Below are 15,006 nucleotides of genomic sequence, written 5' to 3'. Positions count from 1 at the left end.
TACCTTAAATGTGACCCTTCTGGGACTGAGAATTTCAAATGCCATCTTCAATTCTCTGAAACAATAGCTGGATTACATTTCTGTGCAAGTTGTGGTTCAGTAGCTCCTATGCACTGTTCCTCCAGCAGAGAGCACTTTCAACAAGAAAAGTTAGGCACATTTAACTTTAATAGTGCAAGTTAATCCCAGGAGCAGGGATTTGTGAATGCCCTGCCAAGCAGGCTGGTCAGCAATCTGTTACCTTCACTGCCAGCTCTGTGTCCCCCAGCAGCACCAGGTGCTGAGCTAAATAACAATGTGATAAACACACACCATAATGACTCAAACAACGGGCTCTGTATTCATTAAACGTTGCCTGTGATCTCACAGATTGTAATTAGAAGATTTAAGTAACTAAGCTGAGCTGACAGGGACAAAAAGGAGTCAAATACAGAAGAGGAGCATCAGGTGGAGGTTGGTCTCTTCTCCCACATAACAAGGCAAGAGGAACTGGACTCAAATTGCACAGGGAAGGATTAGATTGGATATAAGGAATTTTTTTTGGACTGAAAGGTGATGAGGATTGGAAGAGGCTGCCCAGGGCAGTGGTGGAGTCTCCATCCCTGGAAGTGTTCAAAAGTGTGCAGGTGGCATTGGGGATGTGGTGTAGTGGTGAACATGGCAGTGCTGAGGTGTCAGTTGAACTCTGTAATCTCAGAAGCATTTTCCCACCTTAACAGTTCAGTGATTCTATAAATTTATTGTGCTCTCGTAGTCCCAAGATCACTTTCACCATTGCAGATTCCCCCCAGCTTTGGCAAAGCCATGAACACCTGCAGTACCCAAAGGCAGTGCCTGGAATCTTCACGACATCATTCCCATCTCTGCAGCAATTCTCTTTATTCCTACACATCACCTCAATCCCCCAAATTTCTCTGTCACTACTGGTTGCTCTTGGCTGGTTTCAGCATGCTCACTGGAGACACCAGCAATGATCTTTTTATCCCTACATGGAGACCTTCAGTTACATAATCAGCTTGTGACACCTGGTTCTCAGGCCAGCTCCTAGGCTGGCACTATCAAAATCTTCAGAAACTCCAACAATTACAAGCATTTTACTCCTGGGGCAGGAATGTATTAAAACAGAGCTAAAAATAATCTTAAGTGCCTGCAAACCCTCCTGGCAGAGAGGGAAGGAAACCAGCAAACCTGGTCTACATTCCTTTTTTAACTTCAAGCACTTCAATCCAATAACAGAAAACAAAGGAATCTCAGAGCTCCTCTTATAGACATGCTAGAGGGAGCACAGATCTATTTCTAACTTTGAAAGTCATTCAGCAAAGGCAGAAGCTCTCTAGACACACTGAACTGCTCTGCTCATCCTGAAATCAATGAAAATGATATTTGATGCTTATGTAGGTGTTACTAATAGTTCTTACACTCAAATATGAAGTATTTGTCAGTCTTGTTGGCCATTTCTTTTTTTTTTGGCTGACCATTAAGGGGGGTGATTTTTTCTGTGAGCTTTCACCATAATTTTTGTTTTTTTCCTATGCATGTCTCCAAATGGCACCTAGGTCTTACACTGGGGAATTCAGTTTTCTCTATTGACTGAAAATAAGATAGAAAAACTCAGCTGTTGAGGAATAATTTCTGCAAAAACAAAACAAAACAAAACAATTATTTTGTGTCTGGTACAGAATGTTTCTTTTCTAAGTCCTACTCCCTTTTCCTGCACAGCTCTGAGGCTCTGGGGCTCAGCTGAAGGGAGGCAGTGCTGTGTTTGCTGCCCTGCTCCCCCCGGTGCAGATGGTGCTCACAGAGGTGACTCATGCTGTCACCTCCCTGTGCCATACTGGGCAGAGCTCAGGGCACTGTCCCCGGGTAGCTGGACCACAGGAACTTGGAATGGGGCTGAGTCACTGTGCCAGGGCAGGGCAGGCTCCCAGACCCACTGATTTTCCTGTCGTTTTGCAGCCTGTTTGGAAAATCTTCTGCTTGTGCTGTTTATTTGTTATGAGCTTTGGTTTTATTGTTGTTTATTTCTGGCAAACAGAGTGTGCTTGTAGGTTGTGATGATGTAGCTTGAAATACCAGGAGAGAAAAGGCTGATACGTGCTTGTGTGGTATCTCCAAGCATACAGAGGGGGTTCTGCAATAAACCATCAAAAAGAGAAAAGCAGAAGTGCAGGCAGCGTGTCAGGAATACATGGAAAGCACGCTGAGAATTCATCCCTAGTTCAATCCTATTGCAATTACTCCAGGAATGGATTTGGGCTCCTAACCAGAGAAATGTTTTATCATACACATAACTCAAGTGTTTAGGATTCCTGGGCAGACATTTAAAGCTCAGCTCTGGAGGAAAAACTGCCATATTGTAACTGCTGTTTGCTTCACTGGTGTGAAAAGTGTTTTTACAGGGACTGGAAAGAATGTACCATCTCTTCCAGAGAAGAGACAGAACCTCTGTAGCTTAGGGGACCCAAAGGGATTTTTTCTCCTCTGCAGATTTCTGCTCTCCTTAAGATTTCCAAAAGCTCTTTTTACTTCCTAAGGAGGTCTGATAGTAATACCAAACCCTGCTGACCATCCAGCTTCCAAATGAGAAATACACTGGGATTTGACTTTTTTTTTTACAGAAGCACCATTAACTTCTTCTGGGACTGCTGTAACTACTCACATCCAACATCCAGAGCATAAGGGGGAAAAGAAAGGAAGGTTCATAGTACCAGTACAGGTTGAATGGCCTTCCAAGAGATTTCCTTTCCAGGAGTTCCTCTTCTTCCCTTTTCTTCAAGGCCAACAAGGCAACCCTTGCCCAGGGCAGCACCTGCCACCCTGCATTCAGTATTATTTGCTAGCAGATGTGGGATGTGCTTTATAGTTACGAGCAACCATAGATCCTGCTTTCACTAAGTCAGATAGATGAAGCTTTGGTATGGTCCCATATGTCCTTCAGCCCTCCCTTTCATCATTTAACCTTTTTTTTAATCACTTTTTCCCTAATCAGCACTGTGGGGTGGATGAAACACAAAGGCTGTTTGACACAGATGGGAGGAAAGATGTTCCATGTGCTTAAGGGGATTGGTGCAGATGGTTCAGTTTTTGTCCATCAGGACAATGCACCAGCCTGCAGAACTGGGACTCTGGAGAGGTCATCTGACTTATGATCTTTGGAATTCATGTGGTCACAGAGCTGTTACACACCTAAAGGGCTTTGGCCACTCTGCTGTGTCTTACAAGGCAGGAACAAAGTTCAGGTCTCAGGAAAAAGAGATGCTAAGAATTACATGGAGTCAGATTAAAAACCAGCCAAAATAATGGAGAGAAAGTGCAATGAAAGTTGTAACATGTAGCCAATACCTTTGCCACAAATTGGACACAGGCACTCTAGGGACTACTGAACATGAATGATCTTGCTCACTTGGAATATACTGCTGCTGATATTTTAAATTCCTGAAAATCCTCAAAGAAGAGCAGTGCCATTAGGTTTGTGGAGTTCCTTAGTGAAGGCAGGCAGCCAAACTGATATAGTAAAGTATTTTAATTAGTGTATTTCAGAGCTTCTCAGAATGAAGCCAGATCTTCTGAATCATGAAAAAAAATCCTCTCTCTGTCTATCACAGAGATCTCTTTTGTAGAAACTCACTGTTCTCTTCACTAGTTGAGAGTGTGGCCCTATATCATTTAAATACAGCAGTTCAATATTGAACATTTCCTGCCAAGAAACTGTCATCCTTAGGCATGGTCATCTTAGTCAAATGTATGAACATGACACCCAAAGTGCATGAGCACTGAATAGATAAGGAGCTGTGAGCCTTGCTCATATCCCAGCACATTTTGAATACCCACCCTCCTGGGAGGACAGCATTTAAGATTAATTGATAAAAGTAATTTCAGTACCGTTTAGTGTGATGGATCTCAAGAGTAAAACAGGCTTTGCTTATGATGAGCATGAATAACGTGGGGAGCCTAAGTAAGAATATTCATGAGTAAAAACATCTCTGCCTCCAAGTGTCCTAAACACACAGAGCAAAGGACCATGCACTGATCCTGAGGCAAACATGCTGATCTTCCCAATAAAACCAAGTCTTACAAGACAGGTGGGCAGTAAAAGAGCAGGTCCCAGTGGAAGTGACAGGGGTACACTAAGATGGGAAGGAGGTCAGCAATAAGGATCATTGGGAGAGGAATTTCATGGTCGTATTTTGGGAGGAGAGGGGTAAAAAGGCAGCAGGAATAGCTGTCATAGCACTGAAAGTAGCAGAACAGGCAAGATGGAGTTAACCCAAGCAGCAAATAATAGAAGGATCAACATGTTTTACTAACAAGAGCACAGCAGCTGAAGGACAGCTCCCTGCAGAGACCTGCGTTCCTTGCAGAGGCGGCAGGGAGAATAAAAGCTCTTGGGTTGTGATTAAAGTCTTATTTGTGCCAGAAACACCTACTTTTTCCACTCCTCACTTAATTCAATGATTTGGCTGCATTGTCCTTTGGGGGCTCACTCACACACACACTCAAATCCCTCAGCCCTCCTCTCCTGAAACCCCACGGTGACAGCCCCTGCTCTGATGGCACTTCAGGATCGTGAAAAACACTCAGAGATCCGTGGGCAAGGAGAGTGCTGGTGAGATCCAAGCTGAGAATCTACAATTAATCACACAGGCTGGGTTTTGTGCTCTTCAGGGGGTGATTTCAAAATGGAAGCCCCAGATGCTGCCTTTGGAGCCAACACCTGAGCCTTGGCGGCCACTGTGGCTGAGACACTGAAACAAAAGCTGTGCCAGGAAGCTGCTGCTGAAAGCTGCTCCCTTCCAGGGGAATGATTCAGCGTGGCTGCTCTCAGCAGAAGCAGCAGCTTCAATGAGAACTGAAGGTGCAGTTTCTGCTAATGTTGCTTTTTTATTTTTTAAGCTGTTTTCTGTGTCTTAACATTAATAGACTTTCTGCACATATCAAGGATTTGAAGCATTCGACATCAACCATGGAGAACATTCACCCAAGGCACAAAACCTCAACAATAGATAAATTCTAGATTATGACAGTTTCCAGGTCTCTGGTGTTAGAACTGAATTATTAGTAAGAAAGAAACAAAGAAAGCTGGTAGTGAAATATAAACCTTGCCCTGGCTGTGCCAAATAATGCATCACCTTCTGCTGCCCCTTCCCAGGCTCTTTGCTAATTCTCACCCTTGCTCTTCCCCCAGTGAAAACTCCTGCTGCAGTAAGTGCAGTATGGCACACCTGTCTTTTCCCAGGACCATTATGGATACAGGTGCCCATTCCAGAATGTTCTCTGATAATCAAGAAAGTAAAAGGCATCTGGAATTATCCACAGTGACTGGTATGAACCTACACACAAATTAGAGCCAGTAAGACAAGTAATCAAGGGCTCAATGGGCATTTAGTATTGAATACCCTTTTCTTTCTGTAAAACTAGGTGAGTAAAGAGTGTCAGGATCCCCTTTCAGGCTGACAGGTCCCAGGCAAGGGCCAGGGTCATGTATTCCCATCTGGCCAATCCCATCAACACAGAGTGGGGTTTGCATGTCTGACCATGCTTTTTCTGTTTCTGCAGGATGGATGACATCCAGCTGTGCAAAGACATTATGAACCTTAAGCAAGAGCTGCAGAGTTTGGTAGCAATCCCAGGTAATGGCTGTCTCCATCCAGCATTAGGACAATACCTGTGCTCCTGACACCATCCCCACCCATGCTTCACCCACCATGCCCCAGCAATCAGAATCTCCTCCCCACAAGGTGGAGTTTCCTATCTCTTTCCTCTAGTCCTTATTTTTAATTCCCATTTTTGCCCATCTCTAATCTCTCTGTCTCTAAATGTCTTTTCATGCTGTATTTCACTGCTTCCATGGCAGCAACCCTGCAAGGAGCACATTCCTTATTTCTTGCACTCTGTAGGCAATCTCAAGGGAACCAAGTGGCACAGAGATTGTCAGGTAGAAAAGACAAGTGCTGAAATACCAGGATAAAAGAGGGAGAGGAGAAGGATTTATAACCATCACTGCGAATGTGATCGATTTTTTCCTTGCTACACCAATCCATTGTCACATCTGTAGTTAAATCTACCTTCTAGGATCAAGAAGAACAGGTTTCTGCAAAAAACAAGGCCCAAAACTCTGGTTTATGTTTTGCCATAAATCTCTGCAAATTCACTGTTTGAAGGAGGGACAGAGCTGTGGGCAGTTCTGCAGTCCTTGCCTCAAAACTCAGCTGCCATCAGCGAAGCATTTCACTTCACTACAGCTTTGCCATTTTAGATGATCCACAACAGCCCTACTATGTCCAAGAAAAAAAATAGACAGATCCTGCCAAACACTCAGCAACTGCAGCAGGCCATTTACACCACATATTCCACATGCTGCACAGCCTCCAGCACCCTGCAGAAATAATCTGCTCCTGCTTAAGTCCAAGTTTTGATTATCCTTTGGTAATCCTCATTTTTCCTCCTCACATTTTATTGTGCAACTTTGAAGGACAACTTTGTCCTCAGAAAGGAGAGAGAAGGATTTGTGACATAGGAAAGAAGTCTGCCTGAAACTCTGAAACCACCCACTCTTAGCTGTGTAAGAACTCTGCCACATTTTGTGCCTAACAAAAATAGATTAATAATATTTAGAGGTCACATTCTAGATTTCTAGTAATAACACTGTGGGTTCATTATTTGTTCAAATGGAAAGGATTACAAATCCCACAAACTATCTGTGAATGATGCCCTTTGCCTCACTTTCCTGATCTGCCAGCTTTCCTGTCCAGACTTTTGACTAACAGATAGGGTTAACCAGCTTTCATTCTTTGGGTGTTTCTGCTGTTTGGGGTTTGTTTTATCTTTTAGAAATGTTTTTCCAGTCTCAAGGCCTCAGAGACCCACAGACAACAGTTTCTCCTTAGCACTTTGCAAGTCTCAGCAAACTGAAGAATCCAAGAGGTGCAGTTCCAGCAGGAGCATCCCCAGGCAGGGTCACCAGAACTCTTAACAAAGACAAAGCAGCTGCTGGCACTGACTGAGTGCCTAAAAACACTTTCCAAAAATTGATTAATTCACAGGATCTCTACCATAATTTTCCTGTAAGAATACAGATTTGTATAAAGAACTGCTCTTTCAGTAGGCACAGTTCAGCCAAATTCAGTAGATTTGGAATGTCTTTTAGTACACAGAATATGCAGTATTTTGCCATATATATTAATATTTTTAGTAGACAGTTTCCTGAAGGATATAATGGGAGAGCACATCTCAATTTAGGAAAAGGATAGATTCATAGGAAATAGAAAGTAGCTTCTACCTTCAGATGTGAGGAGAGTCCTTGCTCCTTAGCCATAAGAGACAAAGCAAGAAAAAGCAGCGACTTCTGAGCATTCTTGTTTTTAATCTGTACTAAAAACAATTGTTTTCAATGTCTGATTAATTTAGCTATTTAAAGTGTCTTATAGCTTAAATCAGCAGACATAAGAGCTCAGAGGCATCAGGCTGCAGGCAGCTCACTCTTCTTCCCCCAGCTCTCACTGTACTGAATTGTGCAGTTCTCTGAACACAGTTCTGCTGCCCAAACCCCAAAATCTTGATTTAATACGAACTGTCTTCATAGCTGATCAAAATGTTCAGCTTCTCAGAGAAATATATGAGCTTGGATTTGCCTCTGGCTTTCTCATCTCTGCTGCACTTGCTAGGTTTGAAGAGTTCTGTCTTAAATACATTTGCTTTATAGCCTGAAACGACAGCTCTGTAATCCCTAACATTTATGACTTTTAATTTGTGACAGGCACATCTTTCATGCCACAAAAATTGTTGTTTATAGACAACCTAGCCATTCCAGACTGGCCAATTAACAAGGACATATAGTAATTATTCAGTAATAAACTTGCATTTATTTTTCCTTGTTTTAGAATTGATGCTATTTGTGGGGATTTGCAGCTCACCTGCCTTGTCAGAGTAGAAAAAGAAGTATTATTTTCAACAGCCAAAGCTGTCTCGAAACACAGAGAAATAGTTCCTTTTGGTGTGATCTCCTTGCCCCTGAGATCAAATGGAGTTTGTGCACTGGATTTTAACAAAGCATCTCAAACTATTTTCTTGCCAAAGCTCTTAAAAAAATTCCAAGCAATGTCTTGCAGAGTAACTGAGTATTAAAAGCAGGCTTAGCAAACCCCACAGAGCCTTCAGACCATTAAGCTGATCAGAGTCAACAGCAGCAAGTGCAGAGAGCACAGAGGCAGTGACCCAGCTTGCAGGGGTTTTGGTGACTCAGGTCTGCAAAACCATCAACTTCAATCAGCAGCTGATTCTCAGACATCTGCAACATCCTACACCACCCCCTCACACTCCCCAGAGTCCAAAGTAATACACTCTTTTCTCTGTTTTTGAACAGAAAAAGAAAAAACAAAGATGGAGAAGCAAAGAGAGGATGAACTGATTCAGAAGATTCATCGACTGGTACAAAAAAGAGATTTTCTTGTGGATGATGCAGAGGTGGAGAGATTACGGTGAGAACCAAGAGCAGCTGAACTTATTTAGTGACATTCCATAAGCCTCATAATGCAATAGATTAAGTGACAAAATTTAAATCAACATTAATGGGATAATTGGTCCTTCAAAACAACTTACCAAGTTAAAAGCCTCCTCCCCATTCCATAAGAAAAACATTAGAATTAGATTACTCTAATTCTGTGTCTCTTTATTCCATTAATGATTCAGCCATCTCATTAATAACAGTGAGCTTTGGTCTCTTATTTTCCTACCAGTCTGGGCATTTATCATTTAAAAGAAAAGGATTTATGCTGCTACCATGGTGTTCTCTTGGCATAAGAAGCAGATATTAAATGGAATTCTACAAGGGGCATGTTTGTAGACATCTGAACTCCTCCATTTTTAATTATTCACGTTGTCAGGTTGATTATTACTATTCCCATCTTATCATAGCAGAACAACCCAAACAACAACAAAACCCCCCAAACCGACTAAAAGCACTCAGCAGTAGAGCCCTACCTAAGGCATAAGCAGGTTCTGGAGGGTTTCATCTCTCTAGCTTAGCCCAAAGTGGCCAAGAAAGTTGTAGTCTTCCTCAAAAGTTCACTTCCAGCACCCAAATGCAATCTTTTGTTTGAGATCAACACTCTGCAGTGTCAGTTATGCTCTTCCTTCCCCCTATTTCAGCAGTAAAGACTCAATCCATTTATCCAAAATGCCAATATCTCCTCCAACACATCTGAATTCTAAGCAAGCAGGGAGAGGATAAAGCAAAGCTTCTGCCAGAGTCCTGCAGCTGATGAAAGAGAGCTGGCCAAAGGCAGCCTGAGCTCTCCCTCAGCCCTGTGTGCAAATCACAAAAGCCTCAGCAGCAGTTTTCATCCAGGCAGATATTTTGCTTTTTAACACGTGGCAAAAAAATGAAATGTTTCTAAAAATAGCAAAGGAATTAATTGTTTACTAGTGACTTGATCCTAGCTGCCCTAGCTTTTACTGCCCCATTTACAGAGAAAACTCATTCCTCTAACATTTTTCCTTCTTTCCACCAGGGAAAAAGAAGAAGACAGAGAGATGGCTGAGTTCCTTCGCACCAAGTTAAAACCCATAGACAAAGCAACACAGTCTCCTACCAGTGAGTTCCTAATCATTAAGAAAAAAATAATAACAAAAGTAAAAATTCCAAAGACAACTAATTAGAAGAGCATTTTCACAGGGCAGCCTGTGGCAAAAGCTAGGTGAAGCTAGCTAGATCAGCTGGAAACAGCACAGGGTGTCAGCAGCTGCTGGTCCCTTAAGACTGCAAATACCAAATTACTGCTTAAAACTGAATTTCAGTCACCTATGGCCACTTCAAAATTGCTCTGTATGTTTAAAATATACAAAGTATATTTGTATACACAGTGCCACAACCTGATTTTCTAAGCAGTTAGATTTTATTAATAATTTTCCTATCTGTTTCTGCAAAAATAACTGAAAAAAACTTCAGATCCAGGCTTTAATACCTGAAACAAAGTTCACCTGTTTTACTGCAGTCAAGAAGGGAACTAGAGACCAAGACTGCAAACTTCCACAGCTGACCCAAATTTCTTACATATTACCATCAGAAATAGGCTTTTGAATCACCCCAACCCAAATCACTTGTAGAGAGAATGGCAAACACTGGTTTTTGAGAGACTGAGTGGATTGCATGACCTCTTGGAAGCTTTTAGCTGCAACTTCCAAACAGAACAGTCACAGCCACAGCAGGAGCTCCAGAAGTTCACAGATTTGATTTTGCCCTGTCTCAAGATGAGCTCTCAGACACAAAGTGAGAGCAGTGCCCTTCTTAGAAAGGGACTTTGGTCCAGCAGCTGAAGAGGTTTGTATCAAACATTCTGCTTTTGGCACAGATCAAGATCTTGCTCAAGAGTTCCCAGAGAGGCTGGAATGACGGTGAAGTTCAAGTACAAGGCTGAGAAGAGACATTTTAAGATGCATCACAAATTATTTACACCCCCTTAGTCAAGGAAGCATGACTCATCTCCCTTGTTAGTTTACTTTATCGCTGCTTTTAAATGCAGTTTTAAAGATAAAAAGATTCTTTTCACCCTGAAAAACGAAAACCTACCTTTATCTTGTTCCCTTAATTACAGCATCCAAACCAATGAGAGAATAAATTCTAGCAATACTTTTGTTCTTCAGCTGCTTTTTTGTTGGGAGTTTAACAGTGAAAGGACGAATTATCTGACCCCATGGCTGTGAAAAGGGACACCTGCCTTGAACCAGATGCAAGTTTACCCTCCCTTTGAGATGAATGGATTCTTTAGCTCCTCTTAACACCCTGCCCTGAAGAGATAAGACTTTGTGAGCAGTTTCAAACCAGGCATCAGCTCGGTCACAGCCGAAGTGTATTGTTCAAACCAGAGCTGAAAAATTCAGGGTGTGTGGAGAGAGGGTGGGAAAAAAAAAAAAGCAGAAGTAGGAAGAAACAGTGAAGCAGCTCTTGGTTCTAACGGTGTCCTGTTTTGAACATTGCAGGCAGCCCAGCAGAAAAGAAGGCAGAACCTCCTCCAAGCAAGCCCACCATTGCCAAGGCAGGGTTGACAATTATTAAAGATTGTTGTGGGGCCACACAGTGCAACATCATGTAGAGCCCTGGGCTTCCTACCCTGCTTGTCTTGTCAGTGTTTCCATTGATGGAACGGGATGGTGAGGGGAACCAACAGCATCGTGCTGAGGGAGCAAGAGCAGCTGGCACAAGGGGAACCTACGGGCTGGACAATGGCAGGTTCTTCACTGTTGCATGGATCACTCTACACGCATGCCTAAAAACAAAAGAAATCTATATAGTGGCTGTCCAGGGACCAGAAGAGATCAGCAGTAGAGTCAACAAAAAACACCCCCGTGATACAGGTGAATGAAAAGGGGCTATATTTTATCCAATACGGTGTAAAAGAGCAATTTTAATAGGCTATAACTTTAGAATATGTTTTACACTTCCCCCCCCCGTGGCAAACTGCACTCAAAACCACCAATTTATCCTGTTTTGGCTACTTTTGAGAACAAAGGCCACAAGTAGCAATGCTATATATAGCACAACTGATAGAGGAAGCAACTGTAGGATAACTGATGTTGCATACAAAATACCAAACTTTTGTGATGTTCAACTGCTCTGCTGTGGAGTTTCATTTCAAATTCTTCCTAAAGAATGAGATCAGTGATCAGGATGCTGCAAGTAGCTACAGATTTTTATATCCCATTTGATATCTGAATTACTCAAGTCAAATTAATATTGCTTGCACCAGGGGAAATAAATCCCTGGCAAAGTTTTAGTAAAGCACAGCTACAGTAATCTGCAAATTGATGATACAGTCCAAGGTTGTGTCACTTCTGTATTAGGTCTCCACCTTCCATGAAGTAAGAGAAATATTCACCCAGGGTTTTGTCCATTTTTACAAGCTACATGCAGGAGGAGATTACACATCACTGAGAGATTGCTGGGAGAAGAACAGAAGACAAAAATTAACTAATATTGAAACCATGCTTTAAACAAGTATTAATTGTACATTTTGTGACCACAAGAAATATAAACTATCCATTAAAAAAGCATAGGAAGACACAAGACACCCAAGACAAATTGGCCACAAGACAAATATACAAATACAGAAGTAGGTATTTGTGGCAGGAAGATCACATTCTATATAAAATGGGTTTAAAATTAAGGGAAATACAGAATTATTTGTCTGTGTTTCACCATTAAGTGTGTTTCTGGTCTCTATGCAGATTAAGCCTTGTGGAATCTAATATCTTTATATTAGCTGTCAGTAGCTGGTTTGTCTGTGTGATGGCGTTCCATATAAATGTACTGTGATAGGTGTAAATAGTAAAATAAATGTACATGGATCTAGTGTGACAATCTCAGGCTTAGAAATAACAAAAGATAGCAAAAAGTTCCTAAAATAACGTTTTACAAAAGGAACTTCCATTTTGTGAAGCCAGCTAAGTGAAGTGTGTGCTTATATACCAAGGAACCCCAGTATAGGACACGAGAAAAAAATTAACAGCAGTTACCCCAAAAGGATAAACAGTTATTTTTTTAGAGAGAAAAAGTATCTTATTAAAGTTGAAGGCAATAGACACCATCTAAAGTAACTCAGACTATTCTTATACAAATAAAACCTAATCCCTGGCACTGACTGACTTGATGAAAAACACTTGCATTTCCAAAATTATTTCAGTATTGCAGACTCACTTGAGACAAAGAACCAATGTCACTAAGTACCTTAAGTTTTAAGGATCAAAGAGGAAAAAACACAAAAGATTTCCACTAAGACATGAAGCACTTTAATTAATCTTTGACCAAAGATGCAGGTAAGAGAACAAGGGCCGGCTCTCATGTGTGGCTATTGCATCCTTGTTAGACATACACCAGCTGGTAAAATCTGTACCTGCTGTGGGTTGGACTCTGCATGGCACCTGTGCATCAACACAGTTATGGGGAAATCTGCTGTCAGGGGAGAGAATACACACTGGAGGGAAAGAAACACCCATTGGCTTCTGTAAAATTCCACAGCCTCTTGCTGGTACCCTGTTAAGACATCAGGAATTGTCAGTACCTTAAGACAAGAGGCTGATGTTCAGTGTCATTAATAAAGGCAAATGGAAGTCAGGGGAAAAGCTGCAGTGAAGCACCAAAACTCAAACCTTCGGAGGATCAGCTGTGAGTGCCATTAATAAAGGGTCCAGAAGGACTTTGCACGTGGTTTTTAAGGCCTGAAGTGACTTCTGCACACGAGTGTTTAACCCAGGCTGTGCTGATGATTGGGGTGATCCCTGCAGGCTGTACAGAATCCACAGGCACTTGGGAATAAGGTGAGTGAGTAGAATGTAGGTTTCCATGAAAAAATTTCATTAGTAAGAAACAGACCTTCCTGGGAAGCAACACTGATCAGGCTACAGAGCCATCTCCTTTGATTAAAACCAAGATGAAACATGCAAGTAGGAATGTGCAATATTCTTACAGTTCAGCACTGGCAGCCAGGGCCCCAAAGGGACTTGAACTCCAGCAGTGTTAATGAGAGTGAACTTCATTTTCAGAAGTTCTAGCTTGGCTCAGCTGGAAGGTTTTCTGTGTGCCAGTTTTTATTTTTAATTAGCAAATGCTTCATTTCTGTGTTTATTTGGGTGGGTTTAAACAGCTTGCCTGCAGTGCACGAGTGGTTCCTTCAGAAGTGGGTCAGTGATGCTGCTTAGCAATAAAGTCCTGGATTTTTTAGACTGTAAGGTCAGATTCTCAACTGAGGCAACACTGAACCAGTGTTGAACAATCTAGAACACAGCAGAGCCCTTATGGCTGATATCAAAGCCAGTATCCGCAATTAAACAAATTAAACTTAGGAAGGAATTAAGTGTAAAAATCCTGACCCTTATTTTTAAAAAAAAAAAAAGACTAAATCACTGACTACCCCAAGAAAAACTAGGGGCTCTGTAACTTCCCATGATCCTGTGAGCACAACACACTATACAATCCCCATATATAAAATCAGCAGAGTATCAGACAAGCATCTTTAGGTGACTATATGGAGTAACTGGCATAATTTCAGAGTTGATTTTCAGATATCAGTCACTGTCAGCAGGGAGGGACATTGATTGATTGAAGCACCCGATATCTCTTCTGGAAATCCTGGCTATTTGTCACTTCAGAAAGAAGGCAAGGCACTGGAAAAGGAACAATGTGTGGAAGAATGTGTAAGGTGGATTTGACACACTCCAGTGAACAGGACTGTGTTCAAAGGATCTTGGTCTACCGAGAAGAAGTGCTGAAGTGCTATTTGTACAAATCACCAATTACACCAGCAAATGTTCTCTTGTACCTTCCCCTAGGCCTACTGAATCTCTTCCAAGTTAAACATATTTCCAAATAAACTAAGCTGCTGTGTTATCCTAAGCCTTTGTTTCTTCCTGTTACTGCAGGAGAAGTTTGTTGGGGAGTGGAATGGGATGCAGCTCCTGTGCTGCTACACTTTTCAAAAATAATAGGGTTACTATTCTGCACAAAAGGAGTAATGCTTAGGGGTAAGTTAGAGATGCTACTGAAATTCAGGATTTTCTCACTGAAAAAAAAACCACCAAAAAAACCTAATATTATGTGCCTAGATGACTTTGGAACCTCACGACAGCCCAGAGCCTGCACAGATTACAGACAGTGCCCAGCCCTATACTGAGAATATAAAGGTCTCAACACATCTGAGAATCCAAAGAATTGCCAAGCCAAAAGGGCCGTGGTGTTACTGAAATGAGCAAAAAATCCTCCTCCACCCCAGCATAAATATCACCATTGTTAGCAAAGTGCATCTCGTTCCACACGATCCCATCCATCCTACAAACAGCCAGGCAAACAGGCTGCTTTCAAACAGGATCACATCCAAAAACTTCCTGTCCCTTCCATGTGCACGCAGCATTTCACATGGGATGCTGAGAACACTCAGCAGCTGAGCCTGGGTCCTGACAGCCTCAGCAGTGACTAAAGGAGGTGTCTCACATCTCCCCTCACATTTAACTTGGTTT

General features: G+C 42.0%; 1 protein-coding gene across 1 annotated transcript in view; it reads left to right on the top strand.

Annotated features, from left to right (window-relative positions):
* Positions 1 to 14,386, top strand: part of BMERB1 (bMERB domain containing 1) — a 45,612-nt gene extending 31,226 nt beyond the window's left edge. Inside the window, exons 3-6 of the mRNA XM_014895181.2 lie at positions 5,557 to 5,630; positions 8,363 to 8,477; positions 9,510 to 9,592; positions 10,978 to 14,386. Coding sequence (XP_014750667.2) covers positions 5,557 to 5,630; positions 8,363 to 8,477; positions 9,510 to 9,592; positions 10,978 to 11,090 — 385 coding nt within the window. The 3' untranslated portion in view covers positions 11,091 to 14,386. The remainder of the gene's footprint in view (positions 1 to 5,556; positions 5,631 to 8,362; positions 8,478 to 9,509; positions 9,593 to 10,977) is intronic.
* The last annotated feature ends 620 nt before the right edge of the window (positions 14,387 to 15,006 follow it).

The sequence above is a fragment of the Sturnus vulgaris genome, chromosome 16, assembly GCF_052056855.1.
Source record: "Sturnus vulgaris isolate bStuVul1 chromosome 16, bStuVul1.hap1, whole genome shotgun sequence".
In the NCBI taxonomy this organism is placed as follows: Eukaryota; Metazoa; Chordata; class Aves; order Passeriformes; family Sturnidae; genus Sturnus; species Sturnus vulgaris.
This window is presented reverse-complemented; position numbering and strand designations above follow the sequence as displayed.